Raw genomic sequence first — 27,608 nt, forward strand, 5'->3', positions numbered from 1 at the left:
GTAGTATCCCAAAATCAGTTTGCTTGAAATAATTATTTTCCTTTGAGTGAAGGTGTTCTCAGATGGGATGAGAGCTGTCCTTGCAGGCAGAGACTTCTGCATTTACCCCACCAGTTTTGACTCCTGCCTTCATGCTGTGTGTGGAGTCATATCCTACACACTATGAGCATAAACAAACCAATTCAAGACATCACATTAATACAGAAGGAAGCTCAAGCTGCAACCCCTATGCACACACTTCCTTAAGAGTTAAAATTTCAGGTCAACTTGTACATATTGAGCAAGATCTTACCTATATAACTAAGTAGGACGGGAAGAAATATTAGACCATGGGTTGCTCCAAGTAGTACCATGGCTAGATACATCCTGAAGTAGAAGATCTGGAAAATCTGGGATTTGGAAAAGGCAAGCACTACTATTCCTCCAAATTTTGTGAGAGTAATGCCACTGAAAACCTGACAAAGGGGGAAACAGTGTTTAGTTTTATACAATGTGTTAATTAAAACACAACAGGAAATTGCTACTGTCATTTATAAAGCATTGTTTTTTATTCTAATCAACTTTATCTTGCACTCTCAGTAAGTATGTCACTACAGCCTATGCTCTGTACCAGCTTTCAGGCCTCCTTGAGAGGGAGACAGGCAGTGTTAGAAACAGATACGAAAGCTAGGAGCTAAATGGCACCTTAAGCTTAGGTTATGGGTGCAACAACGTCTAGGTGTGCTTTTTTAAATAATAAGAATACAACATTGAAAATGAATGAACTGCTGCTAAAATATTATGTTCATTTTTCACATGGTCTAGTTTTCCCACTAATATTCCCCTAACATTCTTAAGAGGGTCTCTTCTCCAGTCTTCAGAGAGTAGCTGGAAATGGGGAGGCAGAAAAAGGTCCTTTCCTTCCACTCTGCAGTTTTAATTTGAAACCTTAGGCCAGATCTCAGAAACCACATGTGCTAATGAAATTCCTGTCACAAAATGCACCTAGAACAATGGGAGTTTTGAACACTGGTGATAGGAGCATACCCTTAAGTGGTTTCTAGTGCCACAACAGAATAGTTTTCAAAACAAAATACTTACAGAGCTGCCCATGTGGGATAGTGCTTCTTCAGCGCGTTCTGCTCTGGTTGCTTTTGTACTAACAGTGAATGCTCTTGTCACATGGCTACAGAATTCAACAGAGATACCACAACTCTGGAAAGAAGACAGCATAGGTTAAGCAGCTTACTGCAACGGAATACTCCATTTTCAACATTCTGGGTTTGATTTTTTTTTTTTTTAAGGAAGTTTCTTACATTTATGTACCTTTACTTCCAGCAGGAATGGGGAACCTTGGCGTCAAAAGCCTAATATGGTCCTCCAGGCATCTTTATCCAACTTTTAGCATTATCCATAGGCTACACCCTTTATAGCAGCTCTGTAACTTTCCTGGACTCATTTTTAATGCCTTATGATTCATTTTAAATTGTTCTTATTCATTGCATGGTTAAAAAAAACTTTTTCTGCATACCACTTAGAAGTTCTGAATATTACCGTATTTTTCGCCCTATAGGACGCACTTTTCCCCCTCCAAAAATGAAGGGGAAATGTGTGTGTGTCCTATGGGGCGAATGCAGGCTTTCGCTGAAGCCTGGAGAGCGAGAGGGGTTGGGGCACAACGACCCCTCTCGTTCTCCAGGCTTCGTGCAGCTCTGCGCAACCCTAGGGAGCCCGGCGCGAATGCGCGCCGGGCTCCCAAAGGTTGCACAGAGCTGCCTGCATTCCGAAGCCTGGGGTGCGCTGAAGAGCGCACCCAGGCTTCGCGCAGCTCTCCGCAAGCCTGGGGAGACCGGCGCGGCTCCCCAGGCTTGTGGATAGCAGGCTGTTCTGGGGGCTGGGGTCGGGGGAAGCTCGGGCTTCCCCTGTGCCAGCCCCGTGCCTGGGGGGGAAATATGTTTTTTTATTCCCCCCCAAAAAAACTAGGTGCGTCCTATGGGGCGGTGCGCCCTATGGGGCAAAAAATACGCTAAGTGGTATGTAAATGTCTGAAATAAATTGCCTGTCACTAGTATATGGAAGTTTTCACATAAGAGAACATTCAGCCCTTGAGTAAAAAAGCCTCCTCATCTAGTAGTAGTTCTCTTGACATGGAAAACGACTATGTATTTAGGCTAGAAAGCTATGTCTGTGCTAAAGTATTTCTTACTCTCTGGCCTACTGATGAGTGCAGGGCCTCAACAGCCCCAGGATGCTTTAATCAGCTGGTAGGTGAGGCTAGCTGAGAGAAGGCAAAGAGGAGAGAGTGGAATGGGAGCACCTTATATTCTTCATGTTCTTTCTACTCTGAAAACAAAAGAGGACTGAGGAAGACACAGCAGAGAAAACAATGCAGCTGGGATTAGGCTTCTGTGTCACTCAGCCCTTCCAAAGTTGAAAAGAGAAGAGTTCATGTTATTTTGCAAGAAAGTTTTTGGGAGGAGGGGAGAGAACAAAGTAAGAACAGGGACCCTTGGATTTGATGCCAACTTCTGTTTTCTAGACCCCTTAGCCAAAGGATCTGATAACATACACTAAAGGGTACACTGCAACATTTTCCGGTGGGGTGGGGTGGGGTGGACCAAGAGCCCTTGTTTTACAAGTTGGTATCCAGGCTGTTATTCCTGCATTGCAGAAGGTTGGACTTGATGACCCTTGGTGTCCCTTCCAACTCTCCTGTTCTATGATATTAAATTTGCCTACATGACATATTACAGTGGATTTACAGTATTCTGAACCAGATTTTGGCAGATATTTTTGGAAACACGTTTTGATAGTGTCTAATAGCCCTTTAAGATCATAGTCACATAGTATGAAGCACCCACACTGTAATTCAAGAGCAGTGGTGGCCAACATGCTTCCCCATCCAGATGTTGCTGGACTCCCAACTCCCATCAGCTCCAGCTAGCCTGGCCAATTGTCAGGGAGGAAGGCAGTACTATTTCAGCAACATCTGAAGGGCACCACATCGGCTAACGGCACATAGCACTTGCAGTTGACGCCAAAAGTTGAGAGAGCAGATAAAAAAAAGATGAGGGTGAACTTACCATGACAAGATTAACCAATGAAACTGCATTCAGGCTGATCCCCCAGAGCCACATGACTCCAAACATGTTGACCAGGATCATAGCAATGGTAAGGGTAACAACAATGGCAGCCCACACTTCAAAACCAAGCAGCACCATTGTTACTAATAATATTGATCCAAGGGAAATACTGAGGTTAAAGACGGTGTCTTTCACAATAGTGAGATATTGTTCGTAGAAAACATAGAACACACTATAGAAAGAGAATAGAAAATGTTCACATTGGTAACAGATTAACAGAATGAGTCTTTTGAATGCTTGGCTACTTTGATGCCTTAATTCTAAATTATTAATTCCGTCTAGTTCTCAAAAGAGAATGCCACTTTCAGATTTTTCAAAAAGTTTGGCAGAAGAAATAGGATTAATCTAGACATTTTAAAAAGCCAGGATGCAGAGAGTAGTCATGCTCTCGCTTATGGAGTTTAATTTTAACCTATGTATGTTCTCTATCACTATATGTCTATATTTCTGGTCTGTGACTAATAAATCAATTCATTCATTCAGAGAGTAACCAATTATTTATAGTGTTTTCACCATTAAAGGAAATTATGCAAAGTAATTTCCCAATTATTTCCAAAAAATCAAACTAAAGATCAAGGAAAAATGTGAAAGCTTGAAAAAGCAGGAATACTGAAATAATTGCTAAGCTACTGCTGCAAGCAACTAGGCAGGAATATAACCTAGGTTGTGTCCTTGAAAGGACTGGGTAAAAGTTCCTGAGAGGCACGTACATTCTTGCCTTTGAACACTAGGGGGAGCTAAACCCACCTGGCTGTCAACATTCCATCAAAGGAAAGGAAAGTTTCAGGACAATTTAGTAACCCCTGTTATATTACAGGGTGTAAACTTGTTCTTAAAAGCTATGGCTAGAAATTTGTGCAACGGCATTTTGATATTCACAGTTTTATGTCCAATCCCTTTCACCTCCCAACATGGAATTCACTTTTTTTACAGCTACTGCACACTAGGTCAACATCATCAGCCCATGGTTCAGTAACAACATTCAACCCACCAAAATGTATCTTTTTCACCCAAGATTGGGCTTATTTAACACACACTACATTGTACTGATTTTAAACACACTGTCTGGAAGCCTCAACTAGTACAAAATACCTAATCTGTGTACGTTGGCAAAAACAAATCTCACCAATTACAGAATATTACCACTGGGTTTGCTTCCACATTCTGTTAAAAGTGCCCCCCCCCGCCCCCGTATAGCCTAAACCTGGACTCCTGGGGAGCACGCTTTCCCATACAAATCCCCCAAGGTTTTAAAATTAGCTGAATAGGCACTATCCAAATGCTGCACCAGATTAGTTTCTACTAGAAACACAGCTGTGGGTCTAGATTTCTGGTGTGCAGGCCCTTGACAGGTTTGTTATGTTCCTCTTTGGTCTCTTTTTGGAGACATGATGGAGCTTCATTGCACCAGGTCTTCAGAAATTAATAGTGTATAACAGTTCCGTTTGTTTTCCTGTTTTAATATCCATGAGCTGCCATGGGAACTTCTTGCTGCTAAAAGCTGCTATGTAAGTAAGTCAAAGAAAAAACACACCCTGTAACACTTTGAATGTGTAAGTATTTGGTAGGGGGAGGGGGGGACAGAGGTGGAGAAAGAGCCATGTACCTGTAGGGGAATACGTGATAGCTCTTTTCTTCAGTGCTCATGGATTTAGTAATGTTGTATGCTATCACACGTGCTTTCTTCATTGCATCAATGAAGTCTGCAGAGGTTTTCAACACTGTATGGTAAGTCATGAAGTAGGTAGCTCCAACTTCAGAGTTGTTTATAAAGTTAACTGCAGAGCTATATGCTGCATGTCCTCTGTAAAGAAAAGTACAGTTAGCACAGTTATTAGGCTCCTTCAGTTAAAATTAGCTAAGGCATCCAAGAGACAACTAGCTTCTACAATGCTGTTAGGACACTCCTGGGCACAGTACTCTACGATTGTGTAACAATTTGCTAATCTAGAGAGATAAGGGAACACAGTATTTTCCCAAGGCAGGCGGCCAGTGTCCTTCAACTGACATCATTCTCATCTGTCAAGAAGGAAGGCAAATGGAAGAACAGGCACAGAGCAAATGTAAAATGGTGGAAGACAGTCATTCGCTTCACCCCAGATACTGTGTTGTCATCTTCCTCAGTAGGCCCTGGACTACCACTGTCTGACTTATAGCCAAAGAAACCAGCACCCTATGAGTTGGATCCACACACAAAAAAGCTCCTCTCTGATGGAAGGGTGTGTGAAAGGAGAGAGCCTATGGAGCCAACTGAACAGCCATCACAATTGTGTCCAAATATGTAATTCTGCAAAATGAATGCAGAAGCCAGCTTTGGGATGCTTTATTCAAGGACCGCAATGATAGATATGTGAAACAACAGAAGGCAATGTTCTGGGCTGTCAGAATGAAGGCCAGACACTTAGATTGGTATTGCACAGCAACAGCAGGGGTACGTATGGAAAGTAGCAGCACAGCATTTTCTGGGATGTGGCAGGGAGGACAGGGAAGCTCCAGGTTAAGACAGACTTTGCAAAGCTGTGCACACATCTGTGGGACAAAATCGTCGCCGGCCCAGAGCTGCCCTGATTTCATCACCTCACACTGCCTGATCCCATCAGATGTGGCACAAATGCCTCATTTACCACTGGTGGTCTGCGCCTCTTATACTTTATGACTACAGTGTTTGTCAGAATAAGTTTTACTTTGAAGGAAAATGTGTCCCCTCTAAATGCTCCCCTGTTGACACATACCCTTTGCCACATTTTGGATTAGGGTTATCAGAGAGGAACATGGGCAGGAATTTCATGAAGTCTTCACCCTGAGGTCTCTTCTTCCCTTCTGGAGTCAGTGGCCGGCAACGCACACAGGATGGATCCACAACTGCATAAACATTGTTGGAAAATGTATGTTAATTGGCTACACACAAAAAACCCCCCCAGATTTACAATAAAGCAGTTTCATCAAAGAACCAAGATCTTAGCTGAAGAGTCCCATATTTTTGTGCAAAAATACCCAAGCAGTTACTCAATTAGAGTAACACCCCAGCTGAACTATGTATGAAATGTTGGAAGATTTGGGTCAGACTAAAGAAAGTACTTCTTCACACAGTGCATAGTTCAACTATGGCAAGCAGTGATGGCCACCAATTTGGACAACTATAAAAGATTAGACAAATTTATGCAATGATAAGGCTACCAGTAGCTGCTAGCTATGATGGCTAGGTTCTGCCTCTATAGTTGAAGGGAGTATGATTTTGGATACCAGTGGCTGGAAACAATGGGAGGGAAGAGCACTTTTGCCCCCAGGCATGCTGCTTGCATGAGCAACTAGTTGGCTACTATGAAAACAGGATGAACTAGATGGGCAACTGGCCTGACCCAGCAGGATCTTCATATGTAACCATTTTTTAGCAGCGACTGCCATTGGATTCTATTCAGATGTCGCTATGTCTATAATCCAACCCAAATGAAGATGGGACAAAGCTAAGAAGTCTACTTTCCTAAATTTAAAACAGAAGTGCTTCACATGGCAAGCTCTATAGGAAGCAGTTCCCTGTGTAGCAGTAGCAGTTGCTGCTACACCACACAACACATTACTCAGCTGTGTGTAAACATTATGAAAAGTGTTGGAAGCAAGAATGGGGACTTGCCTCCATGATGCTGATATGAATCAGGCCAGTTCTTAATGTACAATATGTGTTATCAACACTAAATTATTAGCTGTATTTGTCAAAATGTAGGAATTTAAAAGCATACTCCACATCCTGCCCGCATGTAAAATATGCAAGCTGGAGTAGGTAGGCATGGCTGGCATCAAAGCATGCTAAGAATTCCACACATCCCAACAGGAGAATTCTGAGCAAGACGTGTTTAAGGGAGTGTACAAAGGCAACAAACAGTACCTGAAGCATTGCAGAACTGCCCAGTGGTGTTGTAGATTCTGCAACAAGTTGACTGTGGTTTGACCCAATCAAAGTAGTCATCAATCCATGAAGAAGGAGCATAGCCAATTTTTGTGCTAAAATATGAAAAACAAGACACCTTTACCCAAACATTATTAATGAACTTTCAAAACAGGACATTTCTCCTACTAAATGTTAAGTATACACAACAGTCTAGTTTGTCTGGAGGATTAGCAATTGTTTTCCTAGACTACAAGTAGAAGTGTTCAGAATTTCAAAGTTCATCTCATGTAACTTAAACTGCCATTGGAAAATCTATGACTTTAAAAAAAAAAAAAAGGATGAGTACTTTACAACAAAATGCCATACCATAAAATATACTTAATTTGATTGTAAATCATTTTGAGGGTTTAACAGAAAAGTGGCTTTCATCCTTATGAAATTGGCCAAAAGTCTGGAGAAGAAGAATGCTTCTGCCTGTTGCCCAAAGATATGTAATGAAGGAGCCAGACAAGCCTCCTTGGAGAGAGCATTCCGCAAGCAGGGAGCCACTGCAGAAAAGGGTCATTCTCAAGTTGTCACTCTCTGGACCTCTCGCCAAAGAGGCACATGAAGAAGGGCCTCAGATCATGATTGCAGTGTCTGGGTCAGTTTATTTGCTGAACAGACTTTATGAGGAAAAAAGTAAACACTTACTAACTGTTAATCTCTGCTGCATCAAATATTTCTTGAACCAGGGAGTTGTTGTCACATCCTGTTCCACCACACACCATATTTTGCCCATCCAAAGTAGTATAGTCATGTCCTTCTTTTAGCACAAAGTATACTGGAGGACCTGCATGCAGGTATTTGCTGAGAGAGCTGAAGTAATCCAGCATGTATGAGTCCTTATACAAAAAAGGGGAGAGGGAATGAGAAAAATAGGAAGCTACCTATAATGCTTCTCTCTACCCTATATATGGTAAGACGAGAGTAGTATGTTGTTTGCAGTTGTTTTTCCCAAAGGAAAAAGAAGTAGCAAAAGTCACTTACATCTGGCATTGACAGGCTCTGGTCCAGGCCAATCTCAACCTTGTTGGCAACTGCTATGCTGAATGACAGCACACCCACAAATACGGATATCTAAAAATAGGTGATATTTCAAAAAGTGATTTAATTCACAGAAACAACTTTTATTTACACATTCAAAGAATTATGCATCTGTTAAACAATTTGGTTCCTGATATCAAGGTTCAGGTTTGCATCTATGTTTGGATATAATTGGATGCTATTTTGAATCAAGATAGTGGACTGAACTGTTCAACACTGAACTGATTTTAACCACCAATTTCACTGCAGTGGCTTTTCTGTTTCTTAGAATTCCCGAGCAATGATGGACAGAAGGCTGCTAGTCAACTTAATATTGCTGTAAAATATACTGTATTTTTCCATCTATAAGACACTCCCATGTATAAGATGCCCCCTATTTTGGGGGACTCAGATTTAATAAAATGGGGGGGAGATTTATCCATGTATAAGACGCCCCCTAATTTTTGACATTATTTTTTAGGAAAAAAACCTAGTCTTATACATGGAAAAATATGGTAGCTAACATCTAATATATTAATCACAAGAACTCCAGAATAAAAAGTATGCCATACTGCATTGGCAATGTGGTGGAAGCAACAATTAGAGCTTACAGACTACCACTATTTCATTCAAACTACCAAATAACTTAAGAAATCCTGAAAAACATCAATGATAGTAGGGAGAAGAATCTTCACAAAGTATCGATGAACAGTTAAAAGACTCAACTGTTGCATTTTGATTGATAAAGTTAACATAAAAGTACACCCCCCCCAAATGAAAAAAGACTTTTAGCCAGTCTCAAACATGAATGTCCACATACCACAATTGGTCTCATCCAATCCTTAAGAAGAAATGGAGAATATATATTTTTGAAGAATAAAAACAACACACTTTCAGAGTGCTGAACACTATTGATCTCTTCACCACCTTTGATACAACACAGAATATCGTATCGATTTTTCTGAAAAACAAAATGCCAAAATGAAATAAGCTGAAGTAGCAATTAAATTACTCAAAACAAACATTGAATGTATTGTAGCAGGCTTACCTCTTGGCGCTTAATATCCAAGCCCAAGAGGCTTACAAAGCAAGTAATTTGAAGGAGAAAGTCAATAAATACGGCCACTGCAGCAAATAGGGAGAAAGTACGAACAGCAGGCATAGTGGACAAAGATCCTAAAAGAAAGACAGAAACAGAAGTATTGCACTGTCTCTCTCAATATGAAGAAGTGCAAAGTTTATTTTAATCCCTGGATGTCAAATTAACAGTGCATGATTAAGACTTCTACAAAAAGATGACAGAAGATCATCTCTCAATACCACAGGCAGCATGCATAGCAGCAGGTGCTTTCAAGGGTGAATACAATCTCATGTAAGATAATTTCAGTAGATGCCATAATTTCACAAGCAACCACAGAATAAATGTTGCTTTATCATTTTGTTCTACACGATGACCCTTTTCTTCCCTAGCTGCCAGCAATACATTGGGTAGAAGACAAATTTAACATTACCAGCTAGAATTTAGAACAATGTAAAAAAATAACAAAAAAATGGGATGATAAGCTGTATAATGGTTTTGCTTTTTTAGCTTTTAGTAACTTTCAGAATCCCTGATACAAATCTTGTGTGCGATCATTTCCACCAGCACTCCCCACCTCTGTGACAGAAGTTCCACTGCACAACGTGGAATAGAGCCATTAGAAATAATGGCTTAATAGACCATACATGTTCCAGTTAAGCAGAGTATGCATTTATATGAACCCTGCAAGTGATGAGGATGAACAGAGTACAACATACTGTATTTTTCCGTGTATAACACGCCCCCATGTATAAGACGACTCCTATTTTTTCAAACTCCAAATTAAGGAAATGGGGGGAGCTTGCCCAGAGCTGCTGAGCTTTTTGGGGGGAGGGGATTGACGACAATCGCTTACCCGCCTCAACGCCACTGCCAATCGCCCGCCTCAACAAAGCCACCAATCATCTGCCTGGATGCCACCAATCGCCCGCCCAACTGCCACAGCAGCAGCCAATCGCCAGCACAATCGCTGCTGCCAATCTCCTGCACATGGCTGCCACCAATTGCCCATCCCCCCCTCTGCACTATCCGTGTATAAGATGACCCACAATTGTAAAAATTTATTTATAATACAAAAACATCATCCTAGACATGGAAAAATATGGTATATTGAAACAAAAAAAAATTACAAACTAAAAATCCTTACCCAATAAAAAGGCCACTGTCTCTGAAAATGATGACAGGAACATACTAGGAGCCACATCTCCAAGGATTCGGCCTATCTGCTTATCTAGAGTTTCACCTTGAAGGCGTTCATCTCTCTGAAATAGTATTCATTTGTTAGAAATCAGATCTAGAGAAAGTTCTCCTTGGATCTATGATCCAAACATTTGTATTCAAGGAAATATAAATACACAGCTAATGTTTCCTAGAATGTACATCAGTCTTGCCCACTCAATTCTCCTTATCCCAGAACAGTGATCATTTCACACAGTCACTATAGAAAATGAGCATATATGAATTTTCTGGTTCTCCTTTTCCCATTTCTAGTCACTTCTTTGTTCCATGTCCACTAGATGAAAACAAAACCTATCTCTTTATTCTTTGTATAGTACAACCAGAATTTCAAGTGTAAGGCCCTCTTACACTTAGCCCTCTGAAGGCAGCACAGGGGCAATAGGATTGTGTGAATCTTTGGGGTATATTCAAGTTCTGTTAGGGTTTGGAGGAGCGATGGTAGGGGATAAACTGAATGATATTGTTGGTGTATTCTCTCTCTTTCTGAAAAATCAATAAAACATGTTTTTAAAAGGATTGTGTGAATGTCCCTGTCCACAAAGAGAGAGAAATCCATCTCCAAAGGGAGGTCCAAGCATGGAGGCCTCCTCACAGGAGCAAAGGAAACGTCTACTGCTGCTGCTACTGCTACTGCTGCTACTGCTACTGCTGCTGGTGGTTCTTCACCAGGGCTTTGACAATGGAGACAGAAAACAGGGAGAGAGTTCCAAGGGCATGCCAGGACAATTTCCCCTCCCATTACAGCAAAAGCCTGCAAAGGGCGGGAAAGAAAAGAGGACCAACACCCAACACTACCCCCTCCCCGCAAAAATATCCATCCTACAGAGGTTTGACAGTTCATGCCCCACCGGGAAGAAAAACTCTACTATTCTATGAATTTCAGACATGAATATGAATAAAACATGAGCTTATTTTGGATCAGACCAAAAGATCCTCCTAGTCCATTATCCTGCATGTGGCCTACCATTTCCCTCCAAAAAATCCACAAGCAGGATAAGAAGGCGATGTCATCTCTTGCTGTTGCTCCCTAGCAAGTAGTATTCAGTGTCAAACTATCCCTTAACACAAAGTTGCCATATAAGCATCAATATGGTTATCCTCCATAAATTTGTCTTATAAAAAGCTAGCCTTTTAAAAAGCTAGCCACACCAGCAACAGTTATATACTGTGGCAGTGAATTCCGCAAGTTATATTATGTGATACAGTACTTTCTATTGCCTATCTAAAATATATCACCATTCAATAACTACAGAGTTACAGCTTTATGTGAAAGAAAAACTTCTTTGCACGTGTTTGATTTTATAGTTTGTCACATTCCCTTTCAGAGTCATCTTCCACCCTAAACTAAACAGATTTCAGCCTCTCTTTGAATGGAAGACACTCCAACACTTTGATCATTTGGGTTGCCCTTTTCTAGATCTAGGGTACTAAATCTGTACACAGTGTTCCAAATGCAGCAGCACTACATATTTGCGTAAAAGCATGAGATATAACAGCAGTTTAGTACAAAGATGCTAGGACACGCTTGTAAAGAGCCATCCATCTGGATAACCATGACGTTAAGCAAGCTGGCAGGGAAATTAAAGGAGAGCAGGTTGTGTCAGGGTGCTATAAATATATTGTGTGGGCTAGTAACGCAAGGGTTTATTTGCAAAATCATAATAAAACGTAGATATTCTCAAACAGCTGTACTGTTCTCCAGCACCTAATGAAAGGCAATGTATTGCACTATCATTTCTCAAGTGCTCCAAGTATTTTTGTTTATTCCCAACCAATTTCCCAGTAAGGACACTTGTTCTCTAGCATATTATATGCCAAGTCTTTTTACTTTTTCAAGTAAGATTCCCAGTAAACATAACTCTAATATGGGAGCACTTTCATTTTTTGTTGTTGAACTCATTAATACTCAACATCTCACAAAATCACTTGAACAGGATTTCAAAAAGCAACACCACATGTAATACAACAGAACCATATGATATCAACACCTCTTGCATCAAGGGGCCATGGCTCAGTGGTAGACCACATTCTCTGGATGGGATGATCCCATGCTAGATTCCTGGTATTTCCAAGTAGGACTAAGAAAGACTTATGTTTGTACACCTGGAGAGCTAGTGGCAGTCAGTATGCACAAAACTGAGCTAAGGAGACCAATGGTCTCATTCAGTTTAAAGTAGCTTCCTATCTGATCACAATTTAGAAGTACACTACTGGCCTAAATGGGACGCGGGTGGCACTGTGGGTAAAACCTCAGCGCCTAGGGCTTGCCGATCGCATGGTCGGCGGTTCGAATCCCCGCGGTGGGGTGAGCTCCCGTCTTTCGGTCCCAGCTCCTGCCCACCCAGCAGTTCGAAAGCACCCCTAAGTGCAAGTAGATAAATAGGTACCGCTTTATAGCGGGAAGGTAAACGGCGTTTCCGTGTGCTGCGCTGGTGCTGGCTCGCCAGAGCAGCTTCGTCACGCTGGCCACATGACCCGGAAGTGTCTCCGGACAGCGCTGACCCCCGGCCTCTTAAGTGAGATGGGCGCACAACCCTAGAGTCGGACACGACTGGCCCGTACGGGCAGGGGTACCTTTACCTTTACCTTACTGGCCTAAATGGGCCACTGATCCCACTTGTATATTCATATTCAACTTATATTAGGAGCTTATTCATTACACACTAGGGTAGCGAGGAATCACAAAAATACCTGAAATGTCTGGACAATAATGAAAATGTTGTCCACTCCAACTGCCAACACTAAAAATGGAATGACTTCAATAACAATCAATGTTAAGGGAACTCCAAAATAGCTGAAGATGCCCAGAGAACATGCAACTGAACTCAGTACAATCAGAATGCCTGCAACGCCCAAGGAAATTTTTGAATCCACCTAGCAAAAGAAGAAACAAATCACAACAATTATATTTAAAATACCTGATTGGTACCAATTATAAGTGTTTTTCAAGTACAATTGCAGCTTAACAAAACTACATCGCATCAAAATCTAGGTCTAGTCTTGCATAAAAAGAGCCAGAATAGGAATGTGTATCCTATTAGAAACCTCCCAGTGCTGAAAACTAGCACCAAAATATCATTAAAACTTCAGTGTACACCCACAGCACCTACCGTAATTTTCGCTCCAAAACACGCACTTTTTTGCTCCTAGAAAGTAAGGGAAAATGCCTGTGCGTGTTATGGAGCGAATGCACGGATCAGAGCCATGGCTGCCATCAGTCAAGCAAAGCGGGAGCCGCTTACACACTCTACGAGGCTCTCGCTTTGCTTGCTTTAAAGCGACCTGGAGCCGGGGAGGAGGGAGGGAAGGAGAGTCATGGCAGCAAAGCCGGCAGCAGCCGCTTACACGGGAGGAGGGACGGAGCTAGCAAAAGTCCGTGCGCTCTCTAAACAGAGCAGTGAGGCTGCAGAGGGATGGCAGGAAAGATAAAATTTAAGCAACCAGCAGCAAAATAAAACCAACCTCGAGCTCTGAGCCAGCGCAGTGAAAACCAGGAAGTAAAAAAAAAGGCTGGGGAGGGCATGAGGGAGAGGGGGAAACTTCGCAAATCCCCGCGTCTCAGCTGATCCGCGGGGACGGAGCAGCTTATTTTCAGGCAGGATAGATTTGAGCATTGTCTGGGTCCTAGTGCCCCTACCTCTTTTTTGTGCTCCATTCTATTGCTGCTGGTGGCTGCTTATATTCAGGCTGCAAGGAGGAGCGCTTTTACACAGCTAATGGCGAATCCCCTGCAATCCAAGTCCTCCTCACTTGCTCAAATCTATTCTGCCTCAAAACAAGGAGCGGAAGGAAAAGGCTGCAAACTGTTAAATGGAAAAAAAACCCAGGCACAGGGCAAATACCTTAAGTATACCTTTAAAGCAACAGTGCTCTTCCCCCCCCCCTCAGCTCGCAGAAAAGCTCCTTCTCCACACACCCCACGCGTGCTCCTTGTCCCTTGAGTTCTTTTCCTTCCCTCCCCACTTAAAACGTGGTTACAAAGCATGGATCCACATGGATCCTCAGGATTTTTGCATTGGGCTACCCCAAACTCACTGTCAGATCACATGTCTGTGGCCACAGCATGAACCATAAAAATCATACATCCACTGTTTCGTTTAGAATATTTTTTCCTTGTTTTCCTCCTCTAAAAACTACATGCGTGTTATGGTCAGATGCGTGTTATAGAGCGAAAAATACGGTAATCCAGCCAGTGATATACTGTATAAAGAAATGTCCTTTGCTGGATTAGCGAGAGAATGATTCTGAGGTTGAATAAAATATTTCCTTTTGGTACTTTGAAAAAGGGAAGGAACCTGCAACCAACTCAGTCAACACAAAACAGTTGCACTGAGCAGCCAATTTCTGTTAAATTTTTCATACACCATATTACACGACAAAGCATTTTTTAAAAAAACCATGGTTTGAAGCTAATGGAATTCCCCTTATAAGAGTAAAAACACACACAGATGAGCATAATAGTAGTCAAATATATAATAAATGTTTCAGCCCACTTTTATTTGTTGTAGACTTGCTTTTAAACCATTAAAGATACATACCAAGAATCTAGCAGCACTCTTGATGTGTCCCAGAGCTATAGAGATATACACAAACATTACTGCGTAGCTAATTACAACAGTACCAACATCACCGTAGCTTTCCCGGTCTATTTCATCTTCAATGCTACGCTCAGCAGAGAAAGAAATTGTTAAATTTGAGTTGTTATAGTTTTTCATAAAAGAGATGAACCTGAAAGACAACAAATCAATGGGTTCTTAGAATGTCAGAAAATTTCTCACATTATTCATATTGGCCTCCAATTTTTTTTAATGTTAGTTGTACTTTTGGACTAGACCCAACATTCTACTTTATCTTGATGATTACATGCTTCCCAGATGTCCTAGGTTATCCTTGGGCTCAATTCATACTTTTAAGAAAATGTGAAATGTGAAGGACAAAAGTAAAGGCTGCCTCACAGCCTGCTTCAGCTGGATGTTCTGTTACCGCCTCCAAAGGGTGTTCTATGGGGACACCCTTGACTTTTTATATTATTGTGGGTTTAAGATGTAGTTTAATGTTACTTATAAGCCACCTTGGAAGGATCTGTATCATGAAAAGAAGGATATGAACAAACTTCTGATGCAGTCTTCAGCATCTTATGCTTGCATAGGGAAACTGTTTGTGCAGCTCCACTAACTAAAAGTTATGTCAGATAAAACACTAGCAGTTCGTCTACAACATGTTCATTTCTGAGTTACACAAATAGCTTGTTGTTTGTTTAAAAAATTGTGAAGTAGACCTTGCCAGATTCTCTTGGGCAGGCAACTGACTCATCTCCAGTATAAGAATTTTACATGCAATGTTTCAGTTAAGCCTCAATTAGAAAGACTTACTCCTTTTCCCAAGCCTGTGCTTTCATTAGCTTTTCTGTGTCGTTGTAGTAATTCTTGACAGGAAATGTGATCACAAGGGCTGTAGCATTATTGTAATTTTCACCTAGGCATTAAAAAAAAGATAAAATACATAAGGAACTATTTTAAGGATTATAGAAGATTATAGCTAGCATGACCAAGGAATGATGGGAACTAGAGTCCAACAACATATGGCAAGCAACATGTTGTCTACTCCTGTTATAAAGCGTCTTCCATATTCACTTCATGCTACTTCACTAAGACCCATTTTATTTACTAGCAGAAATAGTGTCATGAGTGCTAACCTAAGCCGATTTACACAGACGTAAATGCAACCAATCTCAATGAAACTTTCCACCAGGCTTAGGGGGCCCAACTACTAGTCTCCCCCCCACTCCACACACCATTGTCCTCAGAAGGTACTCCATCATCTCTCCTCCCCAACCCATGCAAAGTGTTACAATTGCTTTTAGGTATGTATACTTGAGTCTTCCTTGCTGAATAAAGTAAAAGAATACTAGCTCACGCACTGGCTGTCAACCAGTGCACTGAAATTAAATAGTATTCACCAGAAAATTGGTTTTCCATCCAGACTAAATACTACACTATCTTACTAATTCCTGCTAAACAAGAAAATACACTTTGTTGTGTGCAAGTCACTCTATTCCTCACCATGAATATTTTCCCACATGGCATGGAAACACCACATGGCAGTGGTAAGGTTTTGCCAGCAATTTGAGATGCAGTGTGTATTTCATAGCTGATATAAGTGTAGGCTATAGGCTGGATACTAAGCTGGCTGTATTACCTTAACAGTCTTGAAAAGAGACTGAGAATCACAACAAATGGATGTGGAGGCTACACCTTCATTCAGCAAGGCTTCCACACCTGTTTTGATCCTTCACACCTACCATCATATCCTCCCATCACCAACCAAGGAAACACAGGGCCACCAAATGTTCCCAAACACGGATCGTGAAGCAAGGTTGTGTCATTCAAAGAGGCTGGAACCCTGTAAAATTCATATACAGTTGTTGACAGTTATCCAAGTAGAACACTGCTTGTTACAATATTGCAGTAGATCATATTTTGAAGTGAAGGGCATTTACTTTGGAATACCCTTCAAGTTTCCTTGACTCCATCTCATTTTCTCCCTTAACACCTCAATCATGTATATTCTCTACTTAAAGGTAAAGGTAAAGGGACCATTAGGTCTTAGTCATGGACGACTCTGGGGTTGCGACGGTCATCTCGCTTTACTGGCCGAGGGAGCCGGCGTACAGCTTCCGGGTCATGTGGCCAGCATGACTATGCCACTTCTGGCGAACCAGAGCAGCGCACGGAAACACCATTTACCTTCCCGCCAGAGCGGTACCTATTTATCTACTTGCACTTTCACATGCTTTCAAACTGGGACCGAGCAATGGGAGCTCACCCCATTCCGGGGATTCGAACCGCCAACCTTCTGATCGGCAAGCCCTAGGCTCTGTGGTTTAGACCACAGCACCACCCTTACTTACTTACTTACTTACTTGCTTACTCTGAAGTAATTTCCAACAAAGTAAGTAATCCTATTTCCAATCATGTAAGTATAGCAATAAGGTGTGAGAACTTTACAAGTACAAAGATCAGCTCAATTCAGCCAACTGTTCAAGCCTTCATAAAGCAAATTTTATGAAACCAGGAATAGAAACTAGGGAGAAGCTCAACCTCCACCCCAGGCACTGGCTTATATTAATCCAGAGTTCCTCAGTTTGTACCCTGATCCTGGACACAAAGCATGGTGTATGAATGATGCTTTCTCCAAACCAAGTCAACAGCTCCTTTTTAGTTTTACTTAAAATGTATTCCATAATCCCTGTATCAAGCAAACTATCCAAGAAGCATGTAGACCAAAGAAGGAAACGAAAGTCAGTCTGTCAAACAGATATTCAAAAGCAATTTTGACAAGCTACAAATATATGTGTGAAATATCACTGTGCTTACCGGACACAGTACAAGAGGTGAGAGTGGTAGTCAGCGTAGACAAAAAATTCATCACCAATACTGTGATCTAGGACAGAATGACTGTTCTGGAAATAATTGAGTACACTTAAAATAGTACAGTTGTTGTTGGAGGGAGCAAGAGGAGCCAGGCAGATATCCTTCAGCATTACAGTGTCATTTTTATAAGAAGCAGTTATGTTTTCAATAGCATTCTGCAAGTCTAGCACCTGAAAGGATGAGAAAGGAAGAACTTAAGTGTCATAGCAGCAGAACAGAACTTTTCTTATGTCCATGCATCGAACAACCTTTAAGATATGGTGGATAAAGCCAGCCAACTGTGGCTCAAACTGTACAGTCTAAAGGAGATTAGATGACAAAAAACAGGTTTCATAGTACTGCTTAGAATGTATGGTTTTATTTTATTTTATTATGCATTTATGCTGTAAGCTACCCAGAGCAATGATTTACAGTGGAAGGGTAGGATATAAATACAGAAATCTCTATTATACATTAACATACAGCAACTGTTAATTCTACAATATGCCAGTTCAGACATAACTCAAGCCTGGAGTTCCCAAGCATAGCACCCTCAGACACCCACTAAGATAGGCTCTCCACCACTCCCAATATTTTAAAAAACTGTGGTTTTGGGGGCTTATTTTGGTTGTTTTGCTTGGGTGGTTCCCAGTTTGGGGGGAATTGTGTTTTTGTGTTGTTTTTGGGTGGTGTAAAAGTTTTGCTTGTGGGGGCGCGGTACTAAGCATTGACAGTTCCTCTGTGAAATGGGTGCTTTGTGGTACACCCTCTGCAGTTTAGATTTTCAAATGTCCCCCTAGGCCTAATAGGATGGATGCTTGCTCTAAACCTCAGTTTGTACTACAAGAACAAGCTGCAGTGAGCCTTGGGCTTGTAAACTCCCACCTCTCCCCCTGGCAAAGGCTGCAAGTTAGAATGTGAAAGCTTTTCTTTCTATTTCAGATTAACCACTACATGCAGTGTCATCCAAAAATTGACAAACTGAGGTTAAGAGTAACTATGATTAGTTGAGAAACAAGCCAACTTCAAAACCAGAATTTATGAAGCTAGCTTGATTCAACTAACCATAAAGAGTAATCATAGTTGAGGGTTCAGATGACATGATAAACTGCAGTTAATTGAAAGCAGATATGGAGACTTCCAATCCCCTTATTGAGGCATCATCGGAAAAGGAGTTAGGAGCACGCGAGTCTGGTGGGAGACTTAATTCATTTGGAGTGCTAAACCATGGTTACATCTACACCAGTGTCATTATGTGCCTCAAGGTTTTTTAGTGCAGTCATAGTCAAGTTGGACACAGCTACCTGGAACCACTAAGCTATAACTACAAGTAGCAGTACCAGATTCAATTCTTGAATGGCACACAATTCTGACTGTACTATGCTGGCAGGCACCTATCCCTGAAATAGTAGAGGTTTCAAGGGCTTACACAGGGCTTAAGTATCTGAACAGAAGCTTCCCTGAAATTATTGGTAACTGCCAATCAAAGGCATCCCTCCCAAACCCCTTTGTATTTCAGTTTTCCAACTTGCACCCTTGCATCCACTGAGCATGCAAAGGGCTGCCGTCTGTATTACCTGATGCAAGATATCTTTAGTTAGTGGAGGCCCGAAAGGAATATCTGCTCCTGATGGATATGGAGAATAGATTTCTGGCTTGGCGTTTGGAGCTTGGATAATAAGTTGTTCAGTACGGAAGAAAGGTCCAAAGTGAGTATCAAAATATTCCTTCTCTTTGCGAGCTTCACTGTTTGGGGATGACCAGAGGTCTATAGGATTTGTTGTTACTTTGAGAAACATCAGGCCTGAGGCGCACATGGCAATAAAAGCCAGGGAAAAGAGCACAACAGGTCTTGGGTTTCGAACACAGAAAGCCCCCCATGATGTGAATGTGACTCTTAACACGTTCTCAAACCTTTCACCCAGTCTTTCACACCAGGTAGCTTCTCCTGCAAGAACAAGAGCACATCCAGAGTAAATAAGATATCCATTTCCAACACGACCCATATACCTAACCAACAATTACTATTAATTAAGGCTTCCAGGTTTTTCTGTTTAATTTAGGAACAGGAACAAAATTGTAGAGAATGAAAAAGAGGACTATGACATTATTAAGCCCGACTCCATATAAAATAGGGCATAATTCAGCCACTGAATGCAGAAATCAGGAAGTACACCAGCATAATGCGTGTGGGAGTACCGTGAAGAAGAGTTGTGTGTAGTCTAGGATATTTATTTTAAAAACTAATAATTCATATTATTAAGTTCCTTTTTTATTACTGAAAGCGAGAGAGAGAGAGAGAGAAATGGTGTGCAAGGAAAAAATTCAGGACATATTGTTTTACAACAAACCCAGCATGTAATTTAATATATTATAACCAACGTTCTTAAAGAGGAACACACACAAACGCTCTATCATTACTTTCTAGAACTTACCAGTATTCTGGTGTAAGTTAACAGAATAGGCAATGTTGCTGTCAATAGGTGTGTATTCAGAAACAAAGTGTCTCTTCCTGTAAAAGAGATGAGCATGAACAAGAGCACTCAGGATAGGATTCTCAGTTCTATTTTATTTAATAATGTGATTCAAGACACTCTAGGTTACAGTTTGCAAAGAAAATACAGAAACTGTTATTATAGAATTTTTATTCCTGTTATTAGAGAATTTTTGGAAGCTAGGTCTTCATTACATCAATTACAAGTACTTGTGCTGAGCTACTCTGTGGTGGCTAAAGTATTTGAATAGTGCCTGGGGAAAATCCAGCATCAATCACTAGCCATTTCTGTGGCAGGTAACTGCATTGCCATATTTGACATTAATTGCTCTTCTTCAACGTAGTGCCATTCTCTCTCTCACTGGATCATTGCAGAGTTACAGCAGTCTCTTTGCTTCAAGTTAGAGAATATTTATTCGGAAACCTCAAAATCATCATGTAGTAGTAAATGTTCTAGTAAACAGGTGATCTACATGATTCATTAGAATCTACTGGCAAAGCTTTTCCTGGACTGTACATTTCAAGGGAAAGTGTTGTAGGTTCAACATTTTAATACTGCTGTCTGGAGTGGTAAAATCTCCTTCAATAAGTATTTATTTATCAGGCACCTCATGCAATGAGCCTATTGACAATTAAAATAAAATAGCATATTGGGAGAAAGCGAGACTATACATTTCTCCCTGACACAAATGCTAGGGTTCTTGAGAGTATTCAAGTGATCCTTACCCAAAGTAGTAAAGTCAGGAAAAGGCATATTATTTAATTGTGTTGAATAAAATCTTACCTGAATGTACCACTTGTGGCTGCAGGTGAGGATCACTTGAATGCTCTTAACACCACTAGCATGTGCGTCAGGAAGAGATATTCAGTCTAGCCTTCTCCCCAACCTGCTATTTATCTTGCTACTCAATCACATAACAAACCCCACTATCTCTTCCCTAAAAAAGTTAGAATCCAGGAAAACATTACCAGTTTATTCTGTTGAATACTACTTAATTCTGCCCTATACAGTGGTACCTCGGGTTTCGAATGTTTCTGTTGATGAACGTTTCGGAACTCAAACACTGAAAACCTGGAAGTAAATGCTTCCGTTTTGGAATGCACCTTGGAACTCAAACGGCTTCTGCGGAGATATCACTGTATTTTTCTCAATTTTCTCCGCCCTTTGAGCTTCGGTTTTCAAACAATTTGGAAGTCAAACGGTCTTCCGGAACGGATTACGTTCAAAAACCGAGGTTTCACTGTAACCGTCTTACACATATCTCCTAAGCTCTTCAGGTCTGTGTAGAATACAAGTTTACAAAGCCATCAACAGAGTGCAGGCACTAAGACATATACATTTTATGAACCTGAAGTACTTACTACATTTGGCCATTTCCACATGTCACATTAAACCATGGTTTAATTGAAGCAATGGTTCAATGTGAATGAACAGTGTGCTTTGCTACTCCCCTGCTCCCCTCTTCAGTGAGCCAAGCAAGAAACATTACATATGAACAAGCCTTGGCTTATTACCATAGTTTGATGGGAAATAAGCTACAAGACATTGCTTCGCACATAATGGACAAAGTCAATCTCTGGTTTCTTTGTTGTCACTGATGCACTGAAGGAAAGAGCTAAGTGCATGTTTACTTTAAAACATAGTTTATTTTAAACTATGCCTTAAGATGACATGCAAACTAGGTCACAGAATCATCATCATTACGCATGCTGATATTAATCATCCCTTCTAACAATGGAATTATTATCGCCTTCTATTGTGCTACATTTTCCTGTTATTCTCCTTGATAAGCATCTTATAAAATAAGCACACCAAGATTTTTTTACTACCTTCTAGTTGGGAAGCACTACAATCACAATCACTTTGTTTTAGAGCACAATGTTTGGTTTCAACACATTTTAAGCAGTTATCTCCCTCACCAGCTAATGTATTATAGGTTCCTATAAATTCTCAAAAACGTTTCCTCTTTCTCAGCAAAACTGAACTACTGAATCAGAGTTTGCACAGACTAGATTGGCCAGAGGCTTCCGTGTGGTACAATTTCATACAAACAGTTTCATTGTACCAAGCTACAATGGTGCAATTGTCAGGCACAGACAAGGGTTCTATGAGACCATTTGTAAACAAACAAAAATTAATTTGAGAGTTAAATACATTGTGGGGTTTTTTTATTTCCCCTTTCCCTGTCTCTTTAAAACTGAGCAATCAGGGAGGGTGAATCCCATGACTATGAACAGCTCATAGGGCAGTTGTTTACTCTGACAGATTTTCTGCTGCCTCTGTAGTTTCAGAGATAAAAACGATGCAGCTGAAGATACACAGTGCAGCAGCCACACTGAGCAGCACCCAGGATTTATTTTAAGTCAACACCAGGTGCAAAAGAAATCTCAAGGTAAGCCAGCTAAGTCTGACATATTACAAGCACTCTCCTCATCTTGCTATGCCACCAAGTCTGACAATATATACAGTACTCAGTGTAGGTGTAAAATGTATAAATACACAGGTATGCTATACTTTTCCTAGATACAGATAGGTAGCCGTGTTGGTCTGCCATAGTCAAAAACAAAAACAAAAAAAATTTCCTTCCAGTAGCACCTTAAAGACCAACTAAGTTAGTTCTTGGTATGAGCTTTCGTGTGCATGCACACTTCTTCAGATACACACTTCTTCAAATTTTTTTTTGTTTTTTCCTAGATAGTTCCTTAAAGCACAGAGAATGCTAGTGGCTGTTCAGTTAACTGCACACTAAGCAAAAACAAAGCATTACTGCAGTATGGGGATGTTCTAAATGCTGTCTATGTGCAAGCTGTTCATTGTCACACAACATGGCTTCAATCTCTACAGCAGATTGAACCGGGGTGGGGGTGGGGGCTGCAGAATAAAAGAAAAAGTTAAAGTCCCACTGGATTCTACAATTAGTAAACAGTGGGATTATTTAACAGTTTATGAACAACTCCAACACTTAATTTTCAATGCTGTTTAAAAAGGGAGCTATTTACCTGTAACACCAAACTCCAAAAACTGCTGCAAAAAACACAAGCAAAAATCCTGTGTAGGAGATCCACATGATGACATACATGGCATCCAAACCAAGTAAAAGCCAAGGTACAGGAGGTGGAGGGGGTTGTGGTTTGGGACCACAGACAATAGAGCAATCCTGACAACTGCAAGGCCCAGTGACATCATCCATGGACTCATTACAGCCTTTGGTGGCATTGTTCATAGGTGTCATTCCATGGATAGAAACATCTAACAAGAGAAAAGTTAACACACTCAAAAAATACCCAAAGATACTAAAATTGTAGATATAATCTATGACAAATTAAAACCATGGTTTCTGTTTGGCAACTTCAACTTTTAACGTTGCCAAACCATTAGAAAAAAATTGTGTTCACTAGTGTAAGCAAGTTTACCATTTGATCCAGGATTTAAAAAGCATTCAAAATTGCCACAAGTTAAAGATGTATTTATTGCATTTAACCCACACCACCTTCTGCCCAAAGGAGCCCAGGGCAGCAAACAACAAGTGATAAAACATCTTTCAAAGAATTGCAATGCAGATGCACTCTGGAAAAGATACCAACTTAAAAGGCTGATTGGAAGAAGGTGGTCTTCGGTAGATGCAAAAAAAGACAACAGTGACAGTTCTTATCTAATATTTCTTCTACACATGCTGACAGAAAAAAAACATTGTGAGGAAGATAAGCCAAAGTGACCTCACAGCATCTCCACCCTTTTAGAAGTATGTATCAGCACTCATTTAAACTGCGGTGCATGATTACAGCCTTACATTTTTATGTATATATGAAATTATATGCACATATACCTAAAGCTATAGCCTTATTAGCCCAGTAGTTAATCCTGCATTGCCTAGGGGGGTGGTCCAAATTCAGTATGTATTTGTGGCTCAAGTTCAAGACACTTGCTACTAATAGTCAATAAGGAAAAGTTTATTTAAAACATGTGTTTCCTACCTGAAAATATTGGAATCATGTTGAAAGGAGTCTGACCATTATCCTTGCTTAACATGTACTGAATCCAGTTGGTTGCATTGCATTCGCTAACATCTTTTCCACACAATAGTCCCAGCGCTTTAACATTGCTTGATGGTGCCTCCACATCTTTACATGCATTATACATAGCTAGAAGTATCATTTCAATAAAGAAAAAGACAATGCTGATAATACAAGTAATGATACAAATAAGAATTTACTGAGCTGGCTCAGCATCTGAAATAAAGCAATTCTGAATTTATAACAGAATAAATACTTGAAAACAAAAGGTTTTGACACAGTCCAAGATTAATCTAGGCTTCACAAATCTTCTCATTAGCTCACCAATGGATTCTCTGCATAGTTTTCCACTAATTGTAAAGCATGTAGGAGGGATCTCTTGTCCTTTGCACTAGCCTTTACAAAAGACAAGAATGCCATTTCTGCCTCTGAAAAGGTGAGGGCAAGATAACAACCCCAGTGCTGTGAGAGGATCTGGGGCAAACAGCAGCAGCAGCAGTAGCAGCAGCAAATGAATCCATCTTCTGCTTGCTGTGGAAACTGAAATGTACAAGGAGGATGTGACAATTTGGTTGCAAAGGTAGCTGGGTGTGTTCAAGCCCAGCAGTTTCCTCAAACAGGAAAGGAGGAAACTGCTCTATTGCCTAGGAAACTAGGGCACACTCCTCTGATTTTATGAGCCCTGGAAACCTTGTGGGAACCCAGGAGGAGGGCATCAACATGCATCAGTGGAAGTTTGCCAACAGAAATGGACAGGGCAGATGAGAAATACTACCCTGGTTCTTTATGGGGCACTGGAGAACAAAGGAGTTGCCAGATTTAATATTCTTTGGGGAAAATGAACTGTAAGATTATAGTCTCCTGAATTAGCCTTGCAAATAGGATTAATGCTGGATCCCATTTTTCTAACTTCAATGGCACATATACACACAGCTCTCTTTTCCATACTACTCAACTTCTGACTTGCAGATGAACCACACAGTTCATTTACACATGAGAATACACGCAAATAACTGCTTTTATAAAATCTTCTAAGAACAAAAATAAATGATACACAACTATTTTGCCTCGCTTACCGTTAGCAAATTTTTCTCCAATGTAATACTCCAGTTCAGCGACATTGGTTTTCTTCTCTTTTGTAATTGGATCAATATATGAAGTTGTATTTGTTACATTGAGAAATTCAGACTGATGAGGACTGCAGGTTAGTTCACAGAACAGGTTTACAAAATTATAAAAACATGATGGGCACCTGAAGAGAGAGTAATTATTAAACATTTACTCCTTTATCCAGTATGTGCACACAAAATGCAGGAATTTTCAGAACGTAGCATTTGTCTTCAAGAACAACAAACAGTTCTTATGGTCCAGATATCAAAGCTTAAATTAATAATGCACTCCTGAAATGTGTAGTTCTAAGAATGATCAGCAAGGGCTACAGCAATATTGAGTACAGAAAAGTTCACAGCATTTCATCTGGAGGAAAGAAATGAAACTACGTAAGCAGCACAGCAGTGAAATCAAATGAGACATACAGTCCAATCTGACGCATGCATGCTCAGAGGTCAGTTCTACTATAGGAATACTCCCATATAAGAATGTGTAGGCTTGCAGCCCAAGATTCAGAAACCACCATTTACAGTGCTACCTCGGGTTACATTATCTTCGGGTAACGTAATTTCGAGTTACAAATGCAGCAAACCCGGAAGTGTATACTTCCGTGCACATGCTCGGAGAAGTGCTCTATCGTGCTGCGTGTGTCTGCAGAAGCAGCGCCTCCGGATTCGGACTTTTCGGGGTAAGTATGGATCCCCAGGATGAATAAAGTTCGTATCCAGAGGGTCCACTGTATTTAAATTTTAGTATTGTTGCCCCAATAAAAGCTGAAGAAAATATGAACTATAAACAAATATGAGGAAAGCATCACAGAGACTCTTCAGATAGTTCTCTTTTATTGGAAAGAGGTCTGGAGATATTATTAAGCAGAATAAAAATAATTAAAATGCTTAATATTTATATACATTTATTTGACCAACCTTTCTAGAAAGTTGTCTACTAAAATGCATCTCTCTGGTAGCATTCCACCATCAGAGAATGAGCGGAACAACTTCTGGAGCACTTGTTGGGTGAAGACAGACATTGTAATAAAGGCATTTGTAGATATATATTTTCCCATTATATTTCCTAGACAAGTAAATGTCTACCATATTTTCTCTAGTTTATTGAGAAGCGGGAGCAGGGGGGCAAATACCACAAGCAACAACCAGACAAGTGGCTCCCACATACCTGGAAAGAAACTGCAGCGGGAGCTCCAAGTTGTTTTTCAAAGTCTGAAGTTGTTGTACATCACAACAAAGGCTAACATTCTCATAGAAAAAACCTGGGCAGAGTTCCTTAAGAGAAAATAAAATACACACACACACATATATATATAAATATTTAAAATTCAAGTATTATAAAGTAGCCTGTGATTTTTTTCGTGTACTGCAAGGGTCACACACTCAACTTTAGACAATTGTCCTGGAAAATATCTCACTGTTTTCAACAGCTTACTTACTAACAGACTTAGAATCACTGTAATAGTGAAATTAGTAATTACTATTTCATACTTCCTTAGTATAACATTACAGAAGAAGAGACTGGTAGATTTGATATCATGTTAATCCTTATAGAGTAGACATTCAAGTTAAGAAATGCATATACCAACTACAGAGGCTAAGCGGAATGAACAAAACATAGTCCATAATTCAGTTACCATGTTGCCTTACTCAAACCAATATTAGCATTAGATTTCCTTATGCTACAACTGAGTTTAGGAAAAAATATCCTAGTTCTTCTTTCCCATCCCCACTAAAGTTCTTATTTTCCAGTAAAATGGTAATTCACTAGAAACTTACCTGTACCAAATCATAGCCATCTTTCGGCAGTGGCAAGGGTGGACCCTTATATTCACAATTGTACCTTTTATCTCCAGAAGCAACTTCACACTCGCCATACCAGATACACGAGTCTGAAAATACCTACAGAGGAAGAATAATGAATGTTAACTGTGTTGACCATAGGTTTCACACTTGCAAGGCGCATGTTGAAAGTGTCCCAACAGAGGCTGCTTATGAGAATACCATTTTAAATATACCCACAAACTACAGGCATTTCAGTTTATCAACAGGCTGGGCTTTCCCAGATCCCAACACAATGCTTTTCAAGTGACATCACCTCAGAACAACCTTCAACATGATGGAGATTTCTCATACAGTAACACAGGCTCAAAGCCCTGTGCAGAATTAGTGGTCCCATT

At 40.5% G+C, this 27,608-nt stretch overlaps 1 protein-coding gene across 2 annotated transcripts in view; it reads right to left on the reverse strand.

Moving 5' to 3' along the window:
• The window catches only part of NPC1 (NPC intracellular cholesterol transporter 1), a 45,546-nt gene that overhangs the window by 6,877 nt on the left and 11,061 nt on the right, over window positions 1-27,608 (reverse strand). For both annotated transcript variants that reach the window (XM_083623601.1, XM_083623600.1), the window contains exons 2-24: window positions 27,208-27,330; window positions 26,597-26,703; window positions 25,387-25,562; window positions 24,272-24,439; window positions 23,297-23,546; window positions 20,238-20,314; window positions 19,380-19,750; window positions 17,767-17,993; window positions 16,692-16,792; window positions 15,763-15,865; window positions 14,929-15,118; window positions 13,082-13,264; window positions 10,299-10,413; window positions 9,122-9,249; window positions 8,894-9,034; window positions 8,038-8,127; window positions 7,702-7,892; window positions 7,006-7,121; window positions 5,855-5,984; window positions 4,729-4,926; window positions 3,063-3,294; window positions 1,081-1,194; window positions 293-455 (exon numbers count right to left, since the gene is read on the reverse strand). In XM_083623601.1, coding sequence (XP_083479727.1) covers window positions 293-455; window positions 1,081-1,194; window positions 3,063-3,294; window positions 4,729-4,926; window positions 5,855-5,984; window positions 7,006-7,121; window positions 7,702-7,892; window positions 8,038-8,127; window positions 8,894-9,034; window positions 9,122-9,249; window positions 10,299-10,413; window positions 13,082-13,264; window positions 14,929-15,118; window positions 15,763-15,865; window positions 16,692-16,792; window positions 17,767-17,993; window positions 19,380-19,750; window positions 20,238-20,314; window positions 23,297-23,546; window positions 24,272-24,439; window positions 25,387-25,562; window positions 26,597-26,703; window positions 27,208-27,330 — 3,694 coding nt within the window. The remainder of the gene's footprint in view (window positions 1-292; window positions 456-1,080; window positions 1,195-3,062; window positions 3,295-4,728; window positions 4,927-5,854; window positions 5,985-7,005; window positions 7,122-7,701; window positions 7,893-8,037; window positions 8,128-8,893; window positions 9,035-9,121; window positions 9,250-10,298; window positions 10,414-13,081; window positions 13,265-14,928; window positions 15,119-15,762; window positions 15,866-16,691; window positions 16,793-17,766; window positions 17,994-19,379; window positions 19,751-20,237; window positions 20,315-23,296; window positions 23,547-24,271; window positions 24,440-25,386; window positions 25,563-26,596; window positions 26,704-27,207; window positions 27,331-27,608) is intronic.

This window comes from Podarcis filfolensis, assembly GCF_964270895.1.
Source record: "Podarcis filfolensis genome assembly, chromosome: 7".
Taxonomy (NCBI): domain Eukaryota; kingdom Metazoa; phylum Chordata; class Lepidosauria; order Squamata; family Lacertidae; genus Podarcis; species Podarcis filfolensis.